Source organism: Tremella mesenterica, assembly GCF_000271645.1.
Source record: "Tremella mesenterica DSM 1558 unplaced genomic scaffold TREMEscaffold_5, whole genome shotgun sequence".
Taxonomy (NCBI): domain Eukaryota; kingdom Fungi; phylum Basidiomycota; class Tremellomycetes; order Tremellales; family Tremellaceae; genus Tremella; species Tremella mesenterica.
The window spans coordinates 158,317-179,168 of NW_006711229.1; the positions used below are offsets into that span (position 1 = coordinate 158,317).

The 20,852-nt window shown below is 46.1% G+C and overlaps 3 protein-coding genes across 3 annotated transcripts; 2 read left to right on the forward strand and 1 right to left on the reverse strand.

Annotated features, from left to right (window-relative positions):
- Positions 1-623: 623 nt before the first annotated feature.
- On the reverse strand, positions 624-1,310 carry TREMEDRAFT_62136 (uncharacterized protein; the record flags this gene model as incomplete). Its single annotated transcript, XM_007004526.1, has 1 exon — positions 624-1,310. One exon carries the CDS (start codon positions 1,308-1,310, stop codon positions 624-626), a length of 687 nt encoding a protein of 228 aa, XP_007004588.1.
- A 10,138-nt stretch (positions 1,311-11,448) lies between these two features.
- Positions 11,449-12,063, forward strand: TREMEDRAFT_62138 (uncharacterized protein; the record flags this gene model as incomplete). The annotated part of the gene is made up of 3 exons (XM_007004527.1): positions 11,449-11,709; positions 11,731-11,893; positions 12,029-12,063. 3 exons carry the CDS (start codon positions 11,449-11,451, stop codon positions 12,061-12,063), a joined length of 459 nt encoding a protein of 152 aa, XP_007004589.1.
- Positions 12,064-13,082: 1,019 nt separating this feature from the next.
- Positions 13,083-13,832, forward strand: TREMEDRAFT_62139 (uncharacterized protein; the record flags this gene model as incomplete). Its single annotated transcript, XM_007004528.1, has 2 exons — positions 13,083-13,126; positions 13,172-13,832. The coding sequence occupies 2 exons, from the start codon at positions 13,083-13,085 to the stop codon at positions 13,830-13,832; spliced, it is 705 nt and encodes a 234-aa protein (XP_007004590.1).
- Between the last annotated feature and the right edge of the window lie 7,020 nt (positions 13,833-20,852).

The window sequence follows — 20,852 nt, forward strand, 5'->3', positions numbered from 1 at the left end:
TGATGACTGTCATACATCACCTACTTGCCACCTAAGATAGTCTTTTCCCGTGTTCCCACACTTGAAACACATCTGGAACACTTACCCCTGACCCCCTTTGGCTTAGTTTATTGTTCTTGATATCCATCAACTATTGCCATTGTTATCTCTCACACTCCCACACATGAAACACTTACCCCTGAACTCCTGTGCCCTTCATCTATTGTTCTCCTTTGTGTTCACGTACCTCAAACACTTACCCCTGGACTCACGTGTCCTCTGTCTATTGTTCCTTGTTACATCCATGAACTTGAAACAGTTACCCCTTATTTGAAGTGTACAACGATTACGATTACGATGATAGTAAAAAGTCACATCGAAGACTACGGAATAAAATCGTATGACCAATCTGTACCATAGTTACGTGGCATTACTAATCAACACTCCCCCTAATGACACCAACTCCAACAAATAAACTGATTCCAACCAAGAGACTAAGGTGACCGTATCATAGACCTGGACGTACGGGAGGAAAAGGCATGAATCACGAGCAAACCAGGAAATCTTGTGTGCACGGTACGAAAGGGATCTACGGCGCTCTAAGCGCCGTAGTCGATGTTGTAGTCGATGTCAAAATGGATATGTCACGAGTTGACAGGAGCAATGTTTGACGATACGACTTCAACAGGATTGTGCGATCGGGTAAGATCACGGGAAGAGAAAGCGTATGATTCGAGTTTGAGTTCGAATTCTGCAAGTTGTGCAGCAAATGAGAGAGGTACTTCTTCAGAATTGGTGACGACTTCACGTACATCCGCAAGCTTCTGACATGCAATACGTAGCTCTTTGATCGTAGATGTTGCAATTGTAGGGATCGTTGCGGGCGTAGGGATCGTCGTGGGTGTAGAAGCGACGGTCGCAGGAACAATCGAGAAGGTAGGGATTGTAGGGATTGCAGGCGTAGTTTGTACGGTGTTACGCTTGATATCGTGCTTGATGTTATACGCTTCGAGTCGAGATCGTGCGGTTGCAAGTTCCTCGTCACTACGATATACAGCAAAGATGTTCTTCACAGGCCGAGTACGTAGGCCATCAGTTTTGTCATTGTGATTGTGTACGTAACAGGTGCGACCGTGTCGAGTACATCTTGCACATTTACCAAGTACACCATCCAACATATAATAGCATGGTTGAGCTTCACGGATTGTACCATTGTGTCGTAGTGCCGCCAAGCAATCATTGCAGGTGTCGTGTGTATCCGCAAGGATACCTTGTTCGATAATATGTTGTGAGATTGCGATACGAGGGTCTGCGGCACGAGTGTTGGTCATAGTGAATACAAGGTTGATAGAGAGAGAGAGATAATGCGATGTGAGGTACGATACGGAATGCGATTCAATGTAGGATACGGAATTACGATGAGACGCGATGAGTTGTATATGAGTGCAGTTCTTTTTGTGCGCGTTGTGCGGTAGGATCTTTGTAAGGAAATCTGCGTCCTGCAATTTGGACTGTACGTATTCAAGTTTCAATTCACCACTGTGTATCTTCTCACGGATGTAATGATGTCGTACGTCTATATGCTTTGATTGAGCATGCGTACCAGGATTGTGTGCGAGTCGTATCACACTTTGATTATCACAATTAAGTCGTGTTGTGACTTGCTTGAAACCGAGTTCAGTCAATAGACTTCATATCCATACAGCTTCACGAGCAGCCTCTGTGGTTGCGATATACTCCGCATCCATTGTAGACTGCGCAATCGTAGCCTGTCTTCAACACTGCCATTGGATAGAACTATTGCAGAACTTGAATAGGTAGCCAGTCGTAGACTTTCATGTTTCCGTACAACCAGCATAGTCCGCATCGACCCATCCTTCGAGTTGATACGGTCCTCCCTCAAGCTTGAGAACGTAGTCTTTCGTATGTACAAGATACGACATCACACGCTTTGCAAGTGCGAGATGTGTTTTGGTTGGCTTGGCTGAGAATTGAGCGAGATATCGTGTCGCAAAGCAAACATCAGGTCGTGTCGATCTTGCGATCCACATCAACGATCCAATGATCTTGAGGTATGGAGTCGTAGCTTCGAGCGGTGTTGAAGTGGTGTAGAGATCTTCAACATGTTGTGGGAGAGGAGGACCGTAGGCTTGAATGCAACCGAGTTCTCCGCAGCTGCACGTTCGATATATGTTGGTTGCAATAGGTGAATTGTACGGTTCGTACAATCACAAACTACCTTGAGCCCTAGTATCTGTTTCATCTCCCCCATTTCTGTCGATGTCCACTTCGACTGGAGGAATCGCATGAGTCGTACAATCACGTCTCGAGTTCACGCTGTGATTACGAGGTCGTCCACTTATGCGAGTACAATAATAGGACCATCTGAACCTTTAGATGCCTTGTAGTACATTCCCCAATCTGATTTGAGTTGTACGAATCCGTACGTTGCAAGCGCATTACCGAGTTTGATCCACCAAACTCGTGCAGACTGCTTGAGACCGTACAGTGACTTGTACAATCATAAGGTATTACAACCGGGAGCTCGAGCCATACCTTCTGGGTATCTCATGTAGATTTCTTCTTCAAGTACACCATTGAGATAAGCTCCTTCAACATCTGCTTGATGTGCTACGAGATTGTATGATGCAGCAATCGTGAGTACAATTCGTAGGCTGACCATACGACTTACGGGTGCGTACATCTCTTCGTAATCTATACCAGGTTGTTGCAAAAATCCCTTTGCTACAAGTCGAGCTTTGTACTTGAGGATCTTCCCGACTGCATCCTGCTTTCCGCAGTCATACAAGGAGGATCTGCAGTCATATTGTTGATCTGACCAGGGTTGGAGGCATGAATCGTGCGCAATCTGGGACTTCAACTTGATACAAGTGTTGAAGCTCAGCCCACGTCTTCGAAGTCGTAGGGAGATTAACGCAGAGGGATCACATGACTTTGAAGTCACTTTGAGGGAGCGTATTGAGGAACCAGAGCGCACGAGTATCAGCCGAGTGTCGCAAACTATGTTGTGACATGTCACGAGACATACTGACCAGCATATGCACGATATAACAGTGCCCAACGGAACAGTGATCTTAACCTGATTCGGGAGGAGGCTGCTGTGCACAAGACATCAAGCCCAGTGCGAAAACAAGCCTACTATAAGAACTATAGCATGAATGGCTTGCACAGACTCATGTACAAGGGGAACCGGAGTGCCCGGAGAAAACCCCTTGATCGGCATGGGAATTGAACCCATGACCACATTACACTGATAGTTCCCATTCCACCATCAATGACTAGCCAGTTTAACCACTTAGCCAAGGTGGAAAACTGCGACGAAACGGCCTATTAATCGGCGGTTAACCCTACCGCCGATCGCTGGTTAAATACCCTTCCCCGACTTTCGCTCGACTTGTCACACACTTTGTGACATTATGCACTCTCTTGGGCCCCCGCTTTGGGGCCCCGACAAGGGGACCCCGCTTGGGCCCCCACACTTGGGAAGGGTACGATAGACCGAAAACTTACTCCGAGAGGGAGGTTTTCCAAGTAGGGCCTGGGTTACCCCCGGCGCCGTCCGGGGAGTCGAACCCAGGATCCTACCCGCAACCGCCGATTAAAGTGTCACGAACTACGTCGTAACATCCCTGGCAACCACCATCACCGACCCCTAAATTCCACCAACAACGACCCTCCTTGGACCATCAAACGTCCATCATTTCTTGAACTCTTTGGTCTACACGTATCCTAGGACATCTGAGACCAACCATGGCAGATTTAGATAGGCTAAGGATGAAGGGAGAGAGGTACGGCAAAGTGAGACAAACTTAGGACTAATTAGGGATGGAGGGATCAGAAGTACGGCGAAGCTAGGCGAGGTTAGAGAAGTGGGGTGGGATGGTTAGGGGAAGTTGGCCAATATGCGTGGAAGGATGTTTAAGCGCGAGAGGGTTGGATGAATGTCTAGGAGGAATAGATAATATTAGCTGAGAAGATCGCTGAAGTTCTTCAGCGATCCTTGATTGTTGTCAGTAGTGAAAGATAGATAGAGATAGCTATAAACAAATCGAGATACATCTCCATCAGTAGAACAAAACCCCAGTTAGAGTAACTACGCCGAAGTACGCCGTAGTTACACTCCTTTCGACGTCTGCGCCCTCCCGGTTGGGTGAGACATCGACTTAGAAGTGTCAAGTTAGCCGAGGTTCGTCGACCGTCGGTCTGTTAGAAGGTAGTTGTTCGACGGCCGTGACAGTACCTGTGAGAAACCTTGAGCTACTAGTCTGGACTTATACTTTAGTAGGTTTCCTTCTGAATCTGTCTTCACTTTGAATACCCACTTACAGCCTATGGCTTTTCGACCCGGTGGAAGTACCGTTTCCACCCATGTTTCTTTAGATTCAATGTTAGATAGCTCTTTCTCCATTGATTCTAGCCATTTTTCACCATCTGGGCCGTTCACTGCTTCCTCAGGAGAGACAGGATCAATGATAGAAGTGTCACTTTCAATACCTGCAATAGAGGCGAGTGCGACTAACCTATTAGGCTCGCGACCAAACTCTAGGAACGGGTCTGTTAGGCCTGCAAAACGGTGGGGAGGCCAAATAATTCGTCCGTGACGTGTCGTCACGATCACCTCGTCCCCATCATTTCTTCCTTCCTCATCATTTCTCTCATTTTCGACGATATCATTCTCATGGACCCAATTTCCTCCCCAGATGCCCTGTCCACGTCGTCTTTCAGTAGGTTGTGGACCTGTATTAGGTGAGTTGTCTCTGTCGACATCATTTCCTTGATCATTATCGATATTTTCCTGTTCGCCACTTTCTGAGCGGTCGTCAGGGAAAGTTTCTTCGTTGACGACGGGGTCTAGGTCCACTTCGATGGCGTCAAGAGGGGTTTGGATGACATCTGGCAACTCTCTAGTAGCCACCAATCGTCCTGTCGAGCGACGAACGTCTCGTGAGTGTTCGATTCGTCCCAATCCGTCCATTCTAACGATCCAACCGCTCACACCTTCATCTTGACCTAGTATAATGGCTGATGAACCTCTAGGTATCGTGAAGTTCGACTTCAGCCTTGTCTCTCTCGGTATCTGAACGAAACATCGTTCACCAAATCTCCACACGCTATCTAGGTTGGTGTCTCTTCCTGTGAGTGATGTCCACCCTGAACATCCTGTGACACCAATTGATGTTTTCATAATTATAATGGCAGCGTATCTGACAGCATAGGACCAATACTCGTTCGGTATTCCTGAGTCGAATAACCTCATTGATACCATCCCCTTCAAGGTACGTATGTAGAGTGTACAGGGAGTACACCAGTGCATTCTCAGTGCTATCTTGTATATAGTCTTCTTCAATCTCTCACTTGTTTCCTTCCGTTCCCTCCCCACACTCACTTCATTGTAATTCCTTCTCTACTGTCTGTATAGACTCTCTCGACCTTCCTTTCTTCCATATGTTCAGATCGGTATGTACATAGACTTGTTATTTAGTAGTAGTATAGTCACTTTCTTGTAGAAGTTCTTCGATGTCGACCTCGAATTGTGAGAACATTCGATCCTCTCGAAGACTGAAATGTATATAAAGGGAGCCGGTTCTGCAGAAGAGGGAATCACTTCTTCTGTTGTACTTTCACTCTCATTTGGTTTCTAGACACATTTGCCACTCACTTCTTCTATTCTCATGTGCATCATCACCTAACTCCTTAGGTACTGATCACACATCTCATCTTCCATCACCTTTCCTCTTCCATTACCCATTTGTCACAAACGTCGTTTCTTCTTCTCTACTGACCGACGGTCGACAAACCTCGGCTAACTACGTTGTAGTGGGGCGTCGTTGTCTCACTAACACAGGGTACTCGACGAGGAACTACGGCTAACTTCGCCGTAGTGATGTGTCGAGTGGTAAATGATAGGATGATCGTCGATGAACTGCGGCTAACTTCGCCGTAGTACGTTGAACAGCTAAGTGGTAGCTCTCCCTAACTCGAAGGTTGTAGCTAATGAATATATCTCTCGCTACTGACAACAATCAAGGATCGCTGAAGAAGTTCAGCGATCTGTAAACTATCTATACTACTCCTCTCTTCTCATAGAACGTCTCTCAACTCCTGCACTGCCTCACGCTCAGTCCCCTTCGTTCAACTTCGTCGTACCTCGCCATATCCCCGATATCCTACTCTGCTCACTTCGACTAACTTCGCCTAACTTCCCCTGTCCTACTCTCCCTCGGCTCCTTTCCACTAACTTCGCCGTAGTTCTCCGCTAGACGGGGTTACCGTGACAAATCCCTCTTTGGTTCTCGTAACTTCGTCGTAGTTGGTCTCAGTGGTTCGAGTGGAGGTTGGTGGTGGTGGAAGGAAGGTCGGTGATGGTGAAAGGAGGGTCGGTGATGGTGGTTGTCAGGGATGTTACGACGTAGTTCGTGACACCATTCATCATACTTGCTATCATCATCATCACCTTCACCTACCTTCAACACCATCTCAACCGTCTTCGATATCATCCACCTACCTACCCTTCAACCACATCTCATCCTCATACAGATACAGATTCTGACCTTAGACGTTTGTAGAGTTGACCTTCACTGACAGATATTATATTGTTCGGGCGAGTCAGGTATCCATACAATACCGGGCACCCGACAACGTATCATTCTCTCCGCCACTCCATTTAATTCTGGTGTGTATCTTGGTGTGATGTAGTGGTTGATCCCTGCTGACAGGTAGAATTCCCTCATTTGGAGACTATCGAATTCACCTCCCCCATCAGACCTAATCACCCTCACCCTTTCACCAAGTTGTTTTTCCAATTTCGAAATACATTGTCAAACGATATTAGACGCTTCGTTCTTCGTCGTTATTGGTATGGCGAATACGATTCGACTTACCCTTTCCACGCCAACGAAGAAATATCTTTCTCCATTTATCGCCGGACCAAACGGACCAGTAATGTCGACATCCATTCCTACTCCCTCACCATCTCCTTTTAGCATTGGTGCTTCCTTATTCTTCGGTAGACATGTTATTTTGGCCTGCATACAGGCGTGACATTTATCAGTTGTAAAGGGATCATCTTTGTAAGTGTCCCAATCCTTCTTCAACAGTCCCTGTCTACCTAGACTCTTTAGTTTATCACACCTATGTGTCCGAGTCGCTGATGTTCAGACATGAGAGGTGAAGTAGCCTTTGGTGTCAATATTACGATCATCGCTGCAGACATTGCTCTGCCAAATCGTACTGACCATAGTGAGTCATGTTTCCTCAAACCTAGTTTCTCTTTACCTTTACCTATCCATCCACCACCACTGCTTAAATTCGCTTCCATCCCCATGAGAGTAACTGCAACAGGGAAAGAAGACTTATCTTCGCTGTGGGGACGTGATGTACATCTTTCAGTACCATTTTCTGTCCGGAATCTAGTTCGAGGGTAATGTCACCTGTTTCCCAAGCTGTCATTGACTTGCCAGATGCTAGCCCGAATACTCTCGGCTCTACTAGTCTTTTAATATTGGTCATTATCGACCTGTGAGGAGTTATACGGTGAGTAGCACCACTATCCACTACCCAGGTGGGTGTCACGAGACATACTGACCAGCATATGCACGATATAACAGTGCCCAACGGAACAGTGATCTAAACCACTGCGACGAAAAGGCCTATTAATCGGCGGTTAACACTACCGCCGATCGCTGGTTAAATACCCTTCCCCGACTTTCGCTCGACTTGTCACACACTTTGTGACATTATGCACTCTCTTGGGCCCCCGCTTTGGGGCCCCGACAAGGGGACCCCGCTTGGGCCCCCACACTTGGGAAGGGTACGATAGACCGAAAACTTACTCCGAGAGGGAGGTTTTTCCAAGTAGGGCCTGGGTTACCCCCGGCGCCGTCCGGGGAGTCGAACCCAGGATCCTACCCGTAACCGCCGATTAATCTGTCACGAGACATACTGACCAGCATATGCACGATATAACAGTGCCCAACGGAACAGTGATCTAAACCACTGCGACGAAAAGGCCTATTAATCGGCGGTTAACACTACCGCCGATCGCTGGTTAAATACCCTTCCCCGACTTTCGCTCGACTTGTCACACACTTTGTGACAGTGGGGATTACACGGGTGTGGCTAACGTCATTAGACTCTGTAGCTAATCCCACCCATTCATTATCCTCAACCCGCGGGTTTTCAACTTCTTTGGGCCATACAATATTACTTGTGTACCCTTCGTCATCATCGAACCATGATTCTGTCGACATGGCCATCCCGGCCCACGCCTCATGTTCACCATCCAATGACGAATATGCCAAGGAGGTTTTGGAGTTATCCTTAGACTGGTTCTCATCTTTCGAGACCGTATGTCCTTTCTTATTATTCTTATTATTCCTCCATTTCTTTTTACCTCCATCCTTTCCATCTGCGTTTTCTTTCCTGTTCGTATCCTCTCTTTGAGGTTTACGACAGTACTTTTCTAGATGTCCTACAGTGTCACAGTTATAACACTTTCTAGTTTTTTTCTGGGCTGACCATCAGAGATATTATCTCGGTTCACCCTCAGTCCTTTATTTCCTTCAACGAACATCGCAATCCCTTCCTATTGGTCCTACCAACAGGGCGTGCTTTACGTCTCACCGTTTCTTTATTGAAGATCGACAAGACCTTTTCTGTCACGAACTACGTCGTGACACCCCTAAATTCCACCAACAACGACCCTCCTTTGGCCATCAAACCCCCATCATTTCTCAACCTCTTCGGTTCACACATACCCTAGGACATCTGAGACCGACTATGGCGAAGCTAGGGGAAGTTAGGTTGGGCAGGGATTGTTAGGCCTGGTACGTCTCAGAGGAGAGACGGCAGGTGGACAAGTGATGTGAAGGGATGTGTTGATGACAAAGATGATAAGAGAGATAGAGGAACTCTGATACGCAGGACAAGATGACTTACTGACAATGAGGGAGTCTAATATGATGATGACAAAAGCAGGTCTGATAACTATATTGAGACCCAAGGTGTGAACGAAGATAGGCTTGGGGCCAATGTGGAAGACAAGCTTGAAGTCTAGGTCAGTATTAGATGACTTGGTCAGTAAAGGTTGAAACGTATGATAATTGATCTCTGAAGAAAAGAAACTATGAAAGAAGTACAAGGGGTTTATATCCTTTTCCGAGTCCATTTTGGGATGTCCGCCGTCCTGCGTAGGAAAGAGTCGTATTCCTCGGTTCCTATACTATATTATATCAAACTATCAAACTAAAAGAACTGCATTCTTGACGTGATGCGTACAATTCGTTGTACTTTGCATGAAGAACGTTGAGACGACGGAAAGAAGGTGGGAGTCGTTGAAACATGTACACTTTGCGGTGTGTTACGTGTAATACGCCGTAAAGAAGATGTGATTCAATATGGGTGTTAGGATCTGGTCTACCGGATCGTAACAGGGATAGAGGGAGCAGAAGTTAGGCGAAGTTAGGCGAGGTTAGAAGAACGGGTGCTCGGTGGTTCGGGGAAGTTGGCCGAAGTGCGTCGAAGCGTGGATGGGTTGGATGAACATCTAGGAGTGGTGGATATAATTAGCTGAGAAGATCGCTGAAGTTCTTCAGCGATCCTTGATTGTTGTCAGTAGTGAAAGATTGATAGAGATAGCTACAATATAAATTGAGATACATCGCCAGCAGAGAAAACCCCTAGATAGAGTAACTACGCCGAAGTTCGCCGTAGTTACACTCCTTTCAACGTCTGCGCCCTCCTACTTGGGTGAGACCTTGACACCAAGAGACAAGTTAGCCGAGGTTCGTCAACCGTCGGTCAATAGAGAGAAGTTGTTCGACGGCCGTGACATTTTCCCAGGTTCTTTCAACTTCAATGAGCAATGTTACTTCGATTTGGATGATCCTGTAGGATGGTGCTAGAATGGTATTGAGGAATAACCCAGCTCGTTCCTGTGAGTCAAACTTCAAGCCTACCAATTTCGCTTTGGACATTGTCTTTGAGAAATCCTCCACATGCTTAGCCATTTCTTTGGCAGTCGCATCGTCCCTTAAGTCATAGCTAAACAACGCTTGATGGACGTTCCTCTGATTCTCGATTGTGGCTGTCACATGCAGAGCTATGCAGTAATCCCACATTTCTTTAGCTGACATCTTCTCAGATATATCAAGCATCACAGCATCCGACACCGTTCCCTTGATCATCCCCTGCGCTTGATTCTCCCTCGCTTGCCACTTTTCCCATTCCTTCCACTCTTCTCCAGTGATCCTCCTACCGATCGTTTGCCCTTCGACGGGCGTCATAGGAGGTACTGATCCCGCCCTCACATCTGTCGGCCTCACCCCTACGCGACCGGGTTCGGTATCATTACCTGTGACGATATTGTACACATCGCCTATCTGTAGATACACCTCGATTGACTTCCTCCACGGAGCACTCGATGCTGGATCATGGGATAACTTTGGGTGGTTCTCAAGAGAGATCTTAGACGACACAGAGGTCATTATGAGGAGAGTAGAGATAGGAACTTGCCTTAGTTATACCCAGAGGTATGTGGACTTCCGACTGTTAATCTGTTTGTTACTTATTAGATGATAATACAGAGGGGAAAAAGAGCATGCATCAAATCTACATGTCTCTATACTTATCACATTCCACTCACACGCAGGAAACCAGAGACGATCCAATAAAGTTCAGAGGATAAGTTGAACAAAGGAATACTCGACGGAAGGGGAAATTTTCTAAGGTCGGTTCGGCCGTCATGTCCCGATCCTATTGGCTAACAGATATTGGAACCACCTAAAGCGGAACTCGTCTAGTTCTGATACTTCGGTAGCTGGGTTGAAGATGAATATGTATAGTGGCGTGAGCCTTTCCTCATGCTCTTACCTGACGCCCCGCCAATTTGAGTGAACCGACAATGTGAGGAATTGTTGGCTGGTTCTTCCCTGCTTACAGTCATAGTTGGAGGTGAGTGGAGGGCGTGTGAGACAGAGGTTCCCCTCTGGTCTTTTCACTTGTTGGCCTTTCACGATTTCGTTTTTCTCCGGAATGTATCATTCCTAGACACCCCTGAGTATTGAGGGCCACTGGTAGCTTGTTGAGAGTCAAGATCTTCGAGCACAACACGTACCACAGTGTGTTGCAACCTGAAAGATGCAATTGTGACGTCATAGACAATCTTGGTGGATATTCAACCCTCATAGTCCCAAATATGACTTTGGAAAACCTGGCCAACAATCAGACCTGGGGTAAGGAGTGGAGCATAAGAAGGTACCGGCTGAGTTCAAAGAAGTTGATCTCTCAGGTGCCTCCATTCTACGTGCCGCTCCACTTTCGCCGAAGCGGAGTGAGAGGAACGGAATCGAAGGCAGGTGGAGATTTGCCATAAAGTATATCAGTGTTTCCCCACCATGGAAAGTACCCTCATCCTATCTCTCATCACAACATCACTGTTCTTATTGAGCAATGAGTAGTTCAATATACACAAACATATCTGGCCGCTCTGGGAGTGAATCACATAGGAGTGGATCACATAAGAGTGGTGCACATGTTCAAGTCAGTATGCGCCTGGTCAAAGATCAATTGGAGGAGATCATCATCTGGAACCGTCTCCCTCGGGACCCGTCGACCTTAGGTGTCCTTGGCAGCACATGGCACCCAAGGTCAAGACCACACTCCTTGGGTGTTGGCTGTTTCCAAGACGAGCTTGCCAACTTCTCTCCCAACGTGCGTGACAGATTCCATCAGGCCATTCTATCAGAGCATGCGTCAAATAGTAGGACAATCCGTAATATGCTACATGCCGCAGCTGCCATGTGGGCAAAATCACTAGCTCACACTTGGAATGAGATCCGATGTGTGGTACAAGACACTCACAATTCAAGATTCGAGTGGATGAAAGTTGAAAGTTGTGAGTGGAATGAGCTGCTCAGTCAACATCCACAAATCACCGAGGTGGTCTCGTTCCGTCCATTTCTTGACAATGGGAACTTGGGCACAACCCAACAAGTGATGAGAACGGCCAGATTGGTAGCTCTGTATGAAGATCCTGATGTCACAAACTCCAGTGAGAGGATTTGATTAGTAGTGCTTTGTATACTTGCTGTATGTCTTGTGCATCTCATGAATTAAGCTTGAAGAGGCGCATCGCTGGTATTGCACATGTGAAACCCCTTACCTCTTTGTTGCAGAGAAAGCGGAAAGTTCGTTTACATTAGACATAGACATCTGATGGATATATATTAGAGCTATACTATTGGACATGTCCTAGACTTCAGTGACAAAGACATACCTAAACACATACATATCGCAGTTCCTTTCCCAAAACAAATTCTTTTTGAGAAAACGAGGGACCAGGAATGCTGGTTTTACTCACGCATCCGTACTCTAAGAATCCCTCTCATACTGGTTACACCTCCGTTTGGCAATCATGAGACACTTGAGATGATAGGAGAATTGTTGTTTCTTAGATTGAGGAGGGATAAGTTGTAAGACTAAGCATGCTTACCGCACATCATTCCGTGCGTCAGTCATTTCCCGCTCCGAAGGGCATGCAAGTGACCATGTATCAGATCAAAACCATTACTTGTTCTCTCCATTTTCTACATATGATGTCAACATTATGAACTCTTGTCAACAACATGTAGCAAAAGATTGTCCGGTCTAGATGACGAGAAAGAGTCTAGGGGGGGAAGGTGGAAATAAGGGATGATGAGAGGGAATATCCATTCTCTTACCCTTCTTATCTCTCTTTTTCTTCCCATATAACATCCATTGTTGTCTATATTATCATGCTACACTGCCTTACAGATTCGCTAGTGGATAGAAGGCCCGTCTGAGATCCGCGCGGATCGAATCTTCCTTCCTTCCCTCCCCTTCCTCTCACCCGTATCGCATGATGTTGCCTTATCTGCGGATACGAGACAGGTTCCGGCCGAATTTAGCGGACCGTACAAGTAGGAAGAAGGCTTATTGATAAGTCTGTATCATAAATACAGTAGATACCGTGGAGATAGATCCCTATCCCCTCCCGATATACCAAATTTATACTTTCACCTCCACCGTCCTCTGAGAAACAAGTACTAGTGATAGTTCACGTGATGTCCTGCAGTCCTCTACTACTTCCCACAAAGCCAGAACACGGGTAAGTTTGTATCATACCACTTACTAAAGAGCTAAGAACTACCAGAACTACGGCACTCAATGGCACTTCTCCCTCAACCATGAAGATCACCCGTATCCCGGGCACAATAGTGTTGAGAGGCCCCAAGTCTGCCGATGGATTTGACCTGGGCGTGAGCATACACGTTGCCAACAGCGGGGTTACAGTTAGGTTCATCTGTTGTTGTCAGCCGGATTCGGAGGCCGATAAGACTATCACATCAAACATGTCATATATGTCCGAGGATTTGTCCGAACACCCGTTTATAGAGAGAGCGACGGAAATCTTAAGAACCCATTGGGATATTCAAGTACGAGAAACAGGGGTGAAACCACTCAGAAATGCACGAAACACTCTCACTGGAAGACAAGGAGATGGCAGTATCAGCGACAATAAGACAGCTTACGAACTCGCCGCATGGGCGGGCACTCTTTTGAATTCTGAAAAGGGTCTTGGAGATCCTTACATCACTGTGGTAGCACTAGATGCAGTGGAGATTGAATCTCTGTTACAACTCTCAGATCTTCCCCTAGAGATGTCATACTCCAACCTCACAATACCGCCTCAAGTTCCCCAGGCCTACACCACAGGAATAAAGAAACGCCGTCCAATATCTATCTATACTTCGCCACCGGTATTGACGACATGTCCTTCAACCGTCGCTTGGGAGATCACAGTTGGACAGTAATGTCTGGTAGCACATAAGCTCCAGTAGGGTAGGACGGGTGTGAAGATAGTCCTGTAGTGGGATCTAAGCGGACATGTCATAAGGCTTGAGAGCATACGTACAGTACCGCAACCTCAACTCCACCTGAGTTGAGAAGAGTGACCAAGGAGCATAGTTTAGATGTATGTTAGGTGACGTACCGGAGACGTGACACTTCGAAGCGTCACGGGTATGACCGTGACTGGCTGAAGATCCGTGTCCCACAGAAGAATACCTGCCATGTTCTCAGATATCCTGCAGACTCCAAGAATCTTTACACATGAGATGAGACCGTTCCGATCTGTTTTGCATCAAGAGGAGTTGAGTGTAGCTGATTGGGTTGTTGCGCAATAGCCTCCTCAACATCAAAACTTCCAAATGCTGTTTCTTCCTCCCATGCATGCATTCATGGGATCTTTGTTGGTAGCCACCTTCCAATCATGATCAAGAGCTACAGATCCAAAGCATAGTTGATTTTGATCAGTGGTGTTGTGGAAACCTCAGATCTTCTTAGTGTCATGGCCCTAGGTGTCATGACACTTCGAAGTGTCACAGATCTTCAGCTGGTCATGATCATACCCGTGACGCTTCGAAGTGTCACGTCTTCCGTACGTCACCTAACATGTATATATCGGTCCACAATCCAATCCACACAGTTTATGATGTATTTCCACCTGGAAAGTTGAAATCAACTTCAAGCATTTCCAGACTTCAGGTGAAAGGGTGTGGGTGTTGGGGCGGTCATTGTGTCTGATTTCATCACATTTGTTGAAACTCGCACTCAGAGCCTAAGGGGATGCATTATACAATACTCTATAGTAGATCAGATATCTCATGTTTTCTGTGCATCAGTATATGCCCTGTGAGTCTGTCTCACTGATGGATGAGCATAGCAATTTTGTGCAGTGGGACTATTTGCTTTGACCCTTGAAGAGTTTGTTCATGGTGGTTGCAGTTTCTTCCGGGCAGTCTCACACAGACGTAGAGGCTGTACAAGTACATTACCAACTTGATGCTCCCGAGATAGAATCTTCCTGTCATGTGGTCAGGAGAAGGGATTTTTTCCTTACATACCGGAAGCCAATTGAGTATCTTGCTAAGTACAAAGTCGCCAGAAAAGGATGGAACTTTATGACTACCCCTGCTTGTTTTTTCACCCATAAAACACTCAAGAAACGGAACATTTATGACAGATCAACGTCCGTGCTACATCATCAAATGATCATCCGTTTGTTTGTTTCCTGAATCCCCATGGTCACCTCAAATCCTTGTGGTTGTACACATTCTATTTCATATGTCTTCCACTACTCATGTGACGAATCAAAGCGACTTGGTGTGGGAAAATCAAGGTTATAAAAATCCTGCGGATACCAGACAATTTCATCATAGGTTTTGTGCATTGGGGGAATCCTCTCAGACCCCGCAACAACTAGTACTTACGTGATATTCCCCATATGGTTCATTCACCTCCCTTCTCAGACAAAACAAGTTTAGAAACCAAGTAAAACTCTCTTTTCAAGCCAAAGAAGACTAATGAGATCAAGCGAGATTTCGGGAAAAAGGATGTGCCGTTCCCATACCCATACATCCTTTAAACCAATTTTTTGTCGCAGTTTCAAAATTCCGCGAGGAGAGGGGATGTCCCGTATACTTGAGGAAGAGACTAAAATCAACAATCACTTTGACTTTCTTACCACTCTTATCACAGCCATGATAATATATGATCCTCTAGCACTGCATGAAGAGGGTAGCATTTTGTACCGTGCACAACCTAGCAGGAAAGATGATGGTTCTACCTTAGCTTTTGGCCTACTAGTAGAAGCTGAGACTAGCTCTGCTTGGATTGCCCTTGTTGATCCTAATCACAATGCCTCTGAAAGAATCAAGGAGTGGGCCAAGTGTGACACAATAAGAAAAATAACAAGACGGAGTGTTTACGCTATGTACGCGGATGAACATCCTTTTTTCAAAAAGGCAAAAGAGCTTCTTGACGCTCAATGGTCTCAAGTACCAGACGAAATTCACTTCTATATGCAGTCAGGCGAGGACAATTCTCATAAAAGAACTCGAGCAGCAACAGAATTGTTGGATCATATCACTCTTACAGTTGTTCATCAACTTTCCAATTGGTTGCAGTTAACTCTAAATGCATCACGTGTTGGGGATGAGGAGGATATTCAAGTGATGCCGATCAGTTTTGAGAATGTTGATTACCTGTATTTAAACTATCAAAAAGAGGTATCATACTCTTTGATGAGGGTCCGCGACCCACCAAGTACCCCATTAAGCATTGGAGATGTTGCGGACTATTCCATCGAGAATGGGGCAAATGATGTATTTGTTTTCACAGAGGAAGAGGACCGATGGGCGTACACGTATTTTGGACTGAGCATACCCCACTACAGTTATCCGGACCCTGAGAGTGTTTAACCAACATGAATACGTCGTGGATGCGTGTTACGGAGTAACAACGAATCGAGAGAACTCCATCGAGTTCGACGGATTAGGAAAGAGAACGGCGAGAGTTGGAGGCAGTGCTGCAGTAGGTAGGGACGGGTTTTCCCCTTTCAAGATTTCCCCACTGGGTTTGCTCAAAGCGGTTTTTCACCTGTCCAAGTATGTACGTAGACGCTTGCAGCAGGAGGACAAGGACGAGGATATCCGTAGACAGTATATAGTACAATCAGCAAAGTACCAACTTTGCTGATTCTTCAATATCATTCTTTGGCTACACCGATTGCAGAGGAGACACGATCCATCACATAGCACCAGAGACACGTAGACTTCTACGAGACCTCCATCGAGTTCGACCCAACCTGCGACCTAGTCATCGTGTTTCCAGTACCGTTACAAGTTGAAGAATCAGCCTTACGCGCCTTGGGTCGAAGTGGAGAGTATTGCATGCTTACCAGAGGGAAAGCGCGGAAAATGATACCGGAAAAAGAGGAGTTGGAACAAGGGCTGGTCCCAGAGGTAGAAATGCCAACAAGTTCTTCGAGAAGTACTATTTCACATGATCTCACTTCTACCACCACTACCCCAGATCCGCTGAATGAATTATCGCAGCAGTTGTCACAATTATTAGCCATTATGACGATGCAACAAAAGGAACAAAATGCATTAAGGGAAGAACTGGCTACGATCAAGGCTGACCGACAGAACCAACAGCTACTGACCTCAAAAGGGGCAGGTTCGATCAACATCGAGAGTACAAGCCGTGTGTGGAGCCAAAGCTTTACAACAACGAACGAATAGGAAGAACCAGGTGTGCGGACCCACTACTTTCAGTGGAGAACGAGGGGAATTGGACAATTTCCTTGCAGCATGCCACATGAACTTCGAATTCAAAGGGGCAGAGTACGCCACCGATCGCAGAAAGATCCTGTTCATGTACGGTTATCTACGGGGCACCCCTCAAATGCTCTTAACTCCGGCCATAACCAACCCAAGTATATGGAATTCGACCGAGTGGCTAGAGACATACGAAAAATTCATTCAACACTTAAGAACGCAATTCGGGGACAGCAACATGGCGGGTACCGCTATGCAGAAACTACAAGAGTTACGACAGACCGACACCGCAGCGGAGTATTTTGCAAACTTCGAATTATGGTCGACTCATCTCGGAAAGGTACCCGATGCGATGAAAATCGCATCAGCCATACAGGGCCTGAAAGAAGAACTACTGAAGGTGGTAGTGGTGAATAACACCGACCCTCGAACCAAATCGGATTGGATCTACTTCAAGCAACATGTAATAGGAACCGAGGAGAACCAACGGATGGCTGAAACGATGATTGCAGCAAACCGATGGGCTGCTAGGCGTAAAAATGAAACAACATGGATCACTCCACGATCGAACTCGATACGATTGGATAGTAATCTTTCAAACCCTGTGCAACAAACCCCGCATTCAGGTGGTAAAGGACCGTTACCAGGTGGAAAACCAGGGATGATGAACTTTGGTTTACCAAACGACCCCCCGGTCACATGGACTGAGGATGGAGGACGTCTCAGTGAGAATGAAATGAACTGGAGAAGAGAGAACCGACGCTGCCTCAAATGTAGAAGTCCAGAACATTATGCCAACAACTGTCCAAATGGAGGAAACACAAGAAACGGTATTAGGGGATCCCCAAACCCGCATAGCTCACCAATTCCTAGTGGATCGAATTCGATCCCAACTGGATCTAAGGGGCCATTAGTTCGAGGGATGGCGGTGACCTTTGAAGAAGAGGGAAACGACTACCTGGCCTAAGCAATGCGACTGCTTGCGGCCAGGATCTAACAGGATCACAGAAAATTCAAATACCAATAGATCTCAGTAATGACTCGGCCATAATATATATAAAAATACAAACAAAAAAAAGATACCCTACAGATTGGAATGTTAATCGATACCGGTGCTACAGGAAGGTATGTGCAGCCGGCCTGTCCATTATACCATCTATTCCCAAAGAAACAATATCAAGTACCACAAAAGATTAGGTTCCTGGATGGAACTACCGCGACGTCAGTAACCGAATATGTAGAAGCTGAATTAGATCTGGGAAAAGGACTCAGGATTGCAACTCGACTGGATGTTATGGCATACGAAGGGCCAGAAGTACTAGTAGGATTATATTTCTTAAGACATTTTAGGGCAAGAATCGATTGTGGGAAAGGACTGATCGAATTCGACGGAATCGGACAGGATAACGGTTGGAAGTATCCAAGATTGGAGGAAGGATTAGTAAGAGGAACAGCATTGGAAAAAGGAGAAGATGAGATGAGCGAAGAAGAGTTACGACAAGTCATACCGACACAATGGCACCAATACCTGGAGTTATTTAAGGTGGAACGGGCCAGAAAACTACCACCAAAAAGAGAATGTGATCACGAGATCGAATTGACCCCCGGAGCAGAACTAAAACCAGGTCCAATCTACCAACTGGATGAACATGGGGACACATTCCTAAAGCAATGGATCAATGACGGTTTGGCCAGCGGCCATTTACGAAGAAGTAAATCACCTTATGGGTCTCCTGTATTCCTGGTCCCCAAAAAGGGAGTGATTCCCTATCGAGTGGTAACGGATTATCGGGCGTCAACAAGGTAACCGTTAAGGATTCATACCCAATGCCACTCATTTCGACACTACTCGATCGACTTCAATTAGGAAGGATCTTCACTAAACTCGATTTGAAAGGGGCTTACCAGTTAGTCAGAATAAAAGAAGGAGATGAACATAAAGCTGCCTTACGAACAAGATATGGCAGTTTCGAGAGCACAGTCCTAAGGGATGGGCTGTGTAATGCACCAGCCACATTTCAGAACTTTCTACAAGACATGTTTCACGATCTACTTGACGAAGGTGTGGTAGTTTATATCGACAACATCACGGTATACTCAGACACGATCGAAAACCATCAGATAATTGTCCAAAAGGTGTTAGATCGATTACTTGAAAACGATTTGGTCGCCAGTCCGAGGAAATGTGAATGGAGTTCAGATGAAGTAAAGTTCCTGGGGTACGTAATAGGACACGAGCAGATCGAAATGGATCAAGAAAAGGTGAAAGCTATTCTAGAATGGGGAGAACCCATGACAGTCCGGGATACTCAAGTGTTCTTGGGCTTTGCGAACTTCTATAGACGGTTTATCAAGGGGTTTTTGCATATTGTGGGACCTCTCACACGATTGACCAGGAAAGATCAAGCTTGGAACTGGACACAAGAGTGCCAAAAGGCTTTTGACGATCTAAAGAAAACTTTCACCACAGCACCAGTACTCCGACATTTTGATAGAATCCGACCAACTTGGATCGAAACCGATGGATCCGACTGTGCAATAGGTGCGATAGCGTCTCAAAGATTCCCTCACCCATCAGTAAAGGGGATCACCGAACTTCACCCCGTTGCATATTGGTCTTGAGCGAAGACACCCTGTGAACTAAACTACACGGTAGGAGAGAAAGAATTACTAGCCATCGTGGACTGCTTGGTAGCCTGGAGACCCTATTTGGCAAACAGTATTGATGTTATAAAAGTCATTACAGATCACAAGAACCTGGAATACTTTCAAAGCAAACGACAACTGAATCGAAGACAGATGAGGTGGTTGGAAATACTAGGGGATTTCAACATAGAGATCACTTATCGACCAGGTAGCAAAAATGGGGGAGCAATGCTCTAACTAGACGAGGAGATTATTGTAACGGTACTGGAAACACGATGACTAGGTCGCAGGTTGGGTCGAACTCGATGGAAGTCTCGTGGAAATCTATGTGTCTCTGGTGCTATGTGATGGATCGTGTCTCCTCTGCAATCGATGTAGCCAAAGAATGATATTGAAGAATCAGCAAAGCTGGTACTTTGCTGATTGTACTATATAATGTCTACTGGTATCCGTGTCCTCCTCTTTTCCTACTGCATGCGTCTATGTACATACTCGGACAGGTGAAAAACCGCTTTTGAGCAAACCCAGTGGGGAAATCTCGAAAAGGGAAAACCCGTCCCTACCTACTGCAGCACTGCCTCCAACTCCCGCTGTTCTCTATCCTAATCCGTCGAACTCGATAGAGTCCTCTCGATTTGTTGTTACCCCGTAACAATTATCATCCGGGAAGAGGGAGTAGCAATGTAACGGTACTGGAAACACGACGACTAGGTCGCAGGTTGGGTCGAACTCGATGGATGTCTCGTGGAAATCTATGTGTCTCTGGTGCTATGTGATGGATCGTGTCTCCTCTGCAATCGATGTAGCCAAAGAATGATATTGAAGAATCAGCAAAGCTGGTACTTTGCTGATTGTACTATATAATGTCTACTGGTATCCGTGTCCTCCTCTTTTCCTACTGCATGCGTCTATGTACATACTCGGACAGGTGAAAAACCGCTTTTGAGCAAACCCAGTGGGGAAATCTCGAAAAGGGAAAACCCGTCCCTACCTACTGCAGCACTGCCTCCAACTCCCGCTTTTCGCTGTCCTAATCCGTTGAACTCGATAGAGTCCTCTCGATTT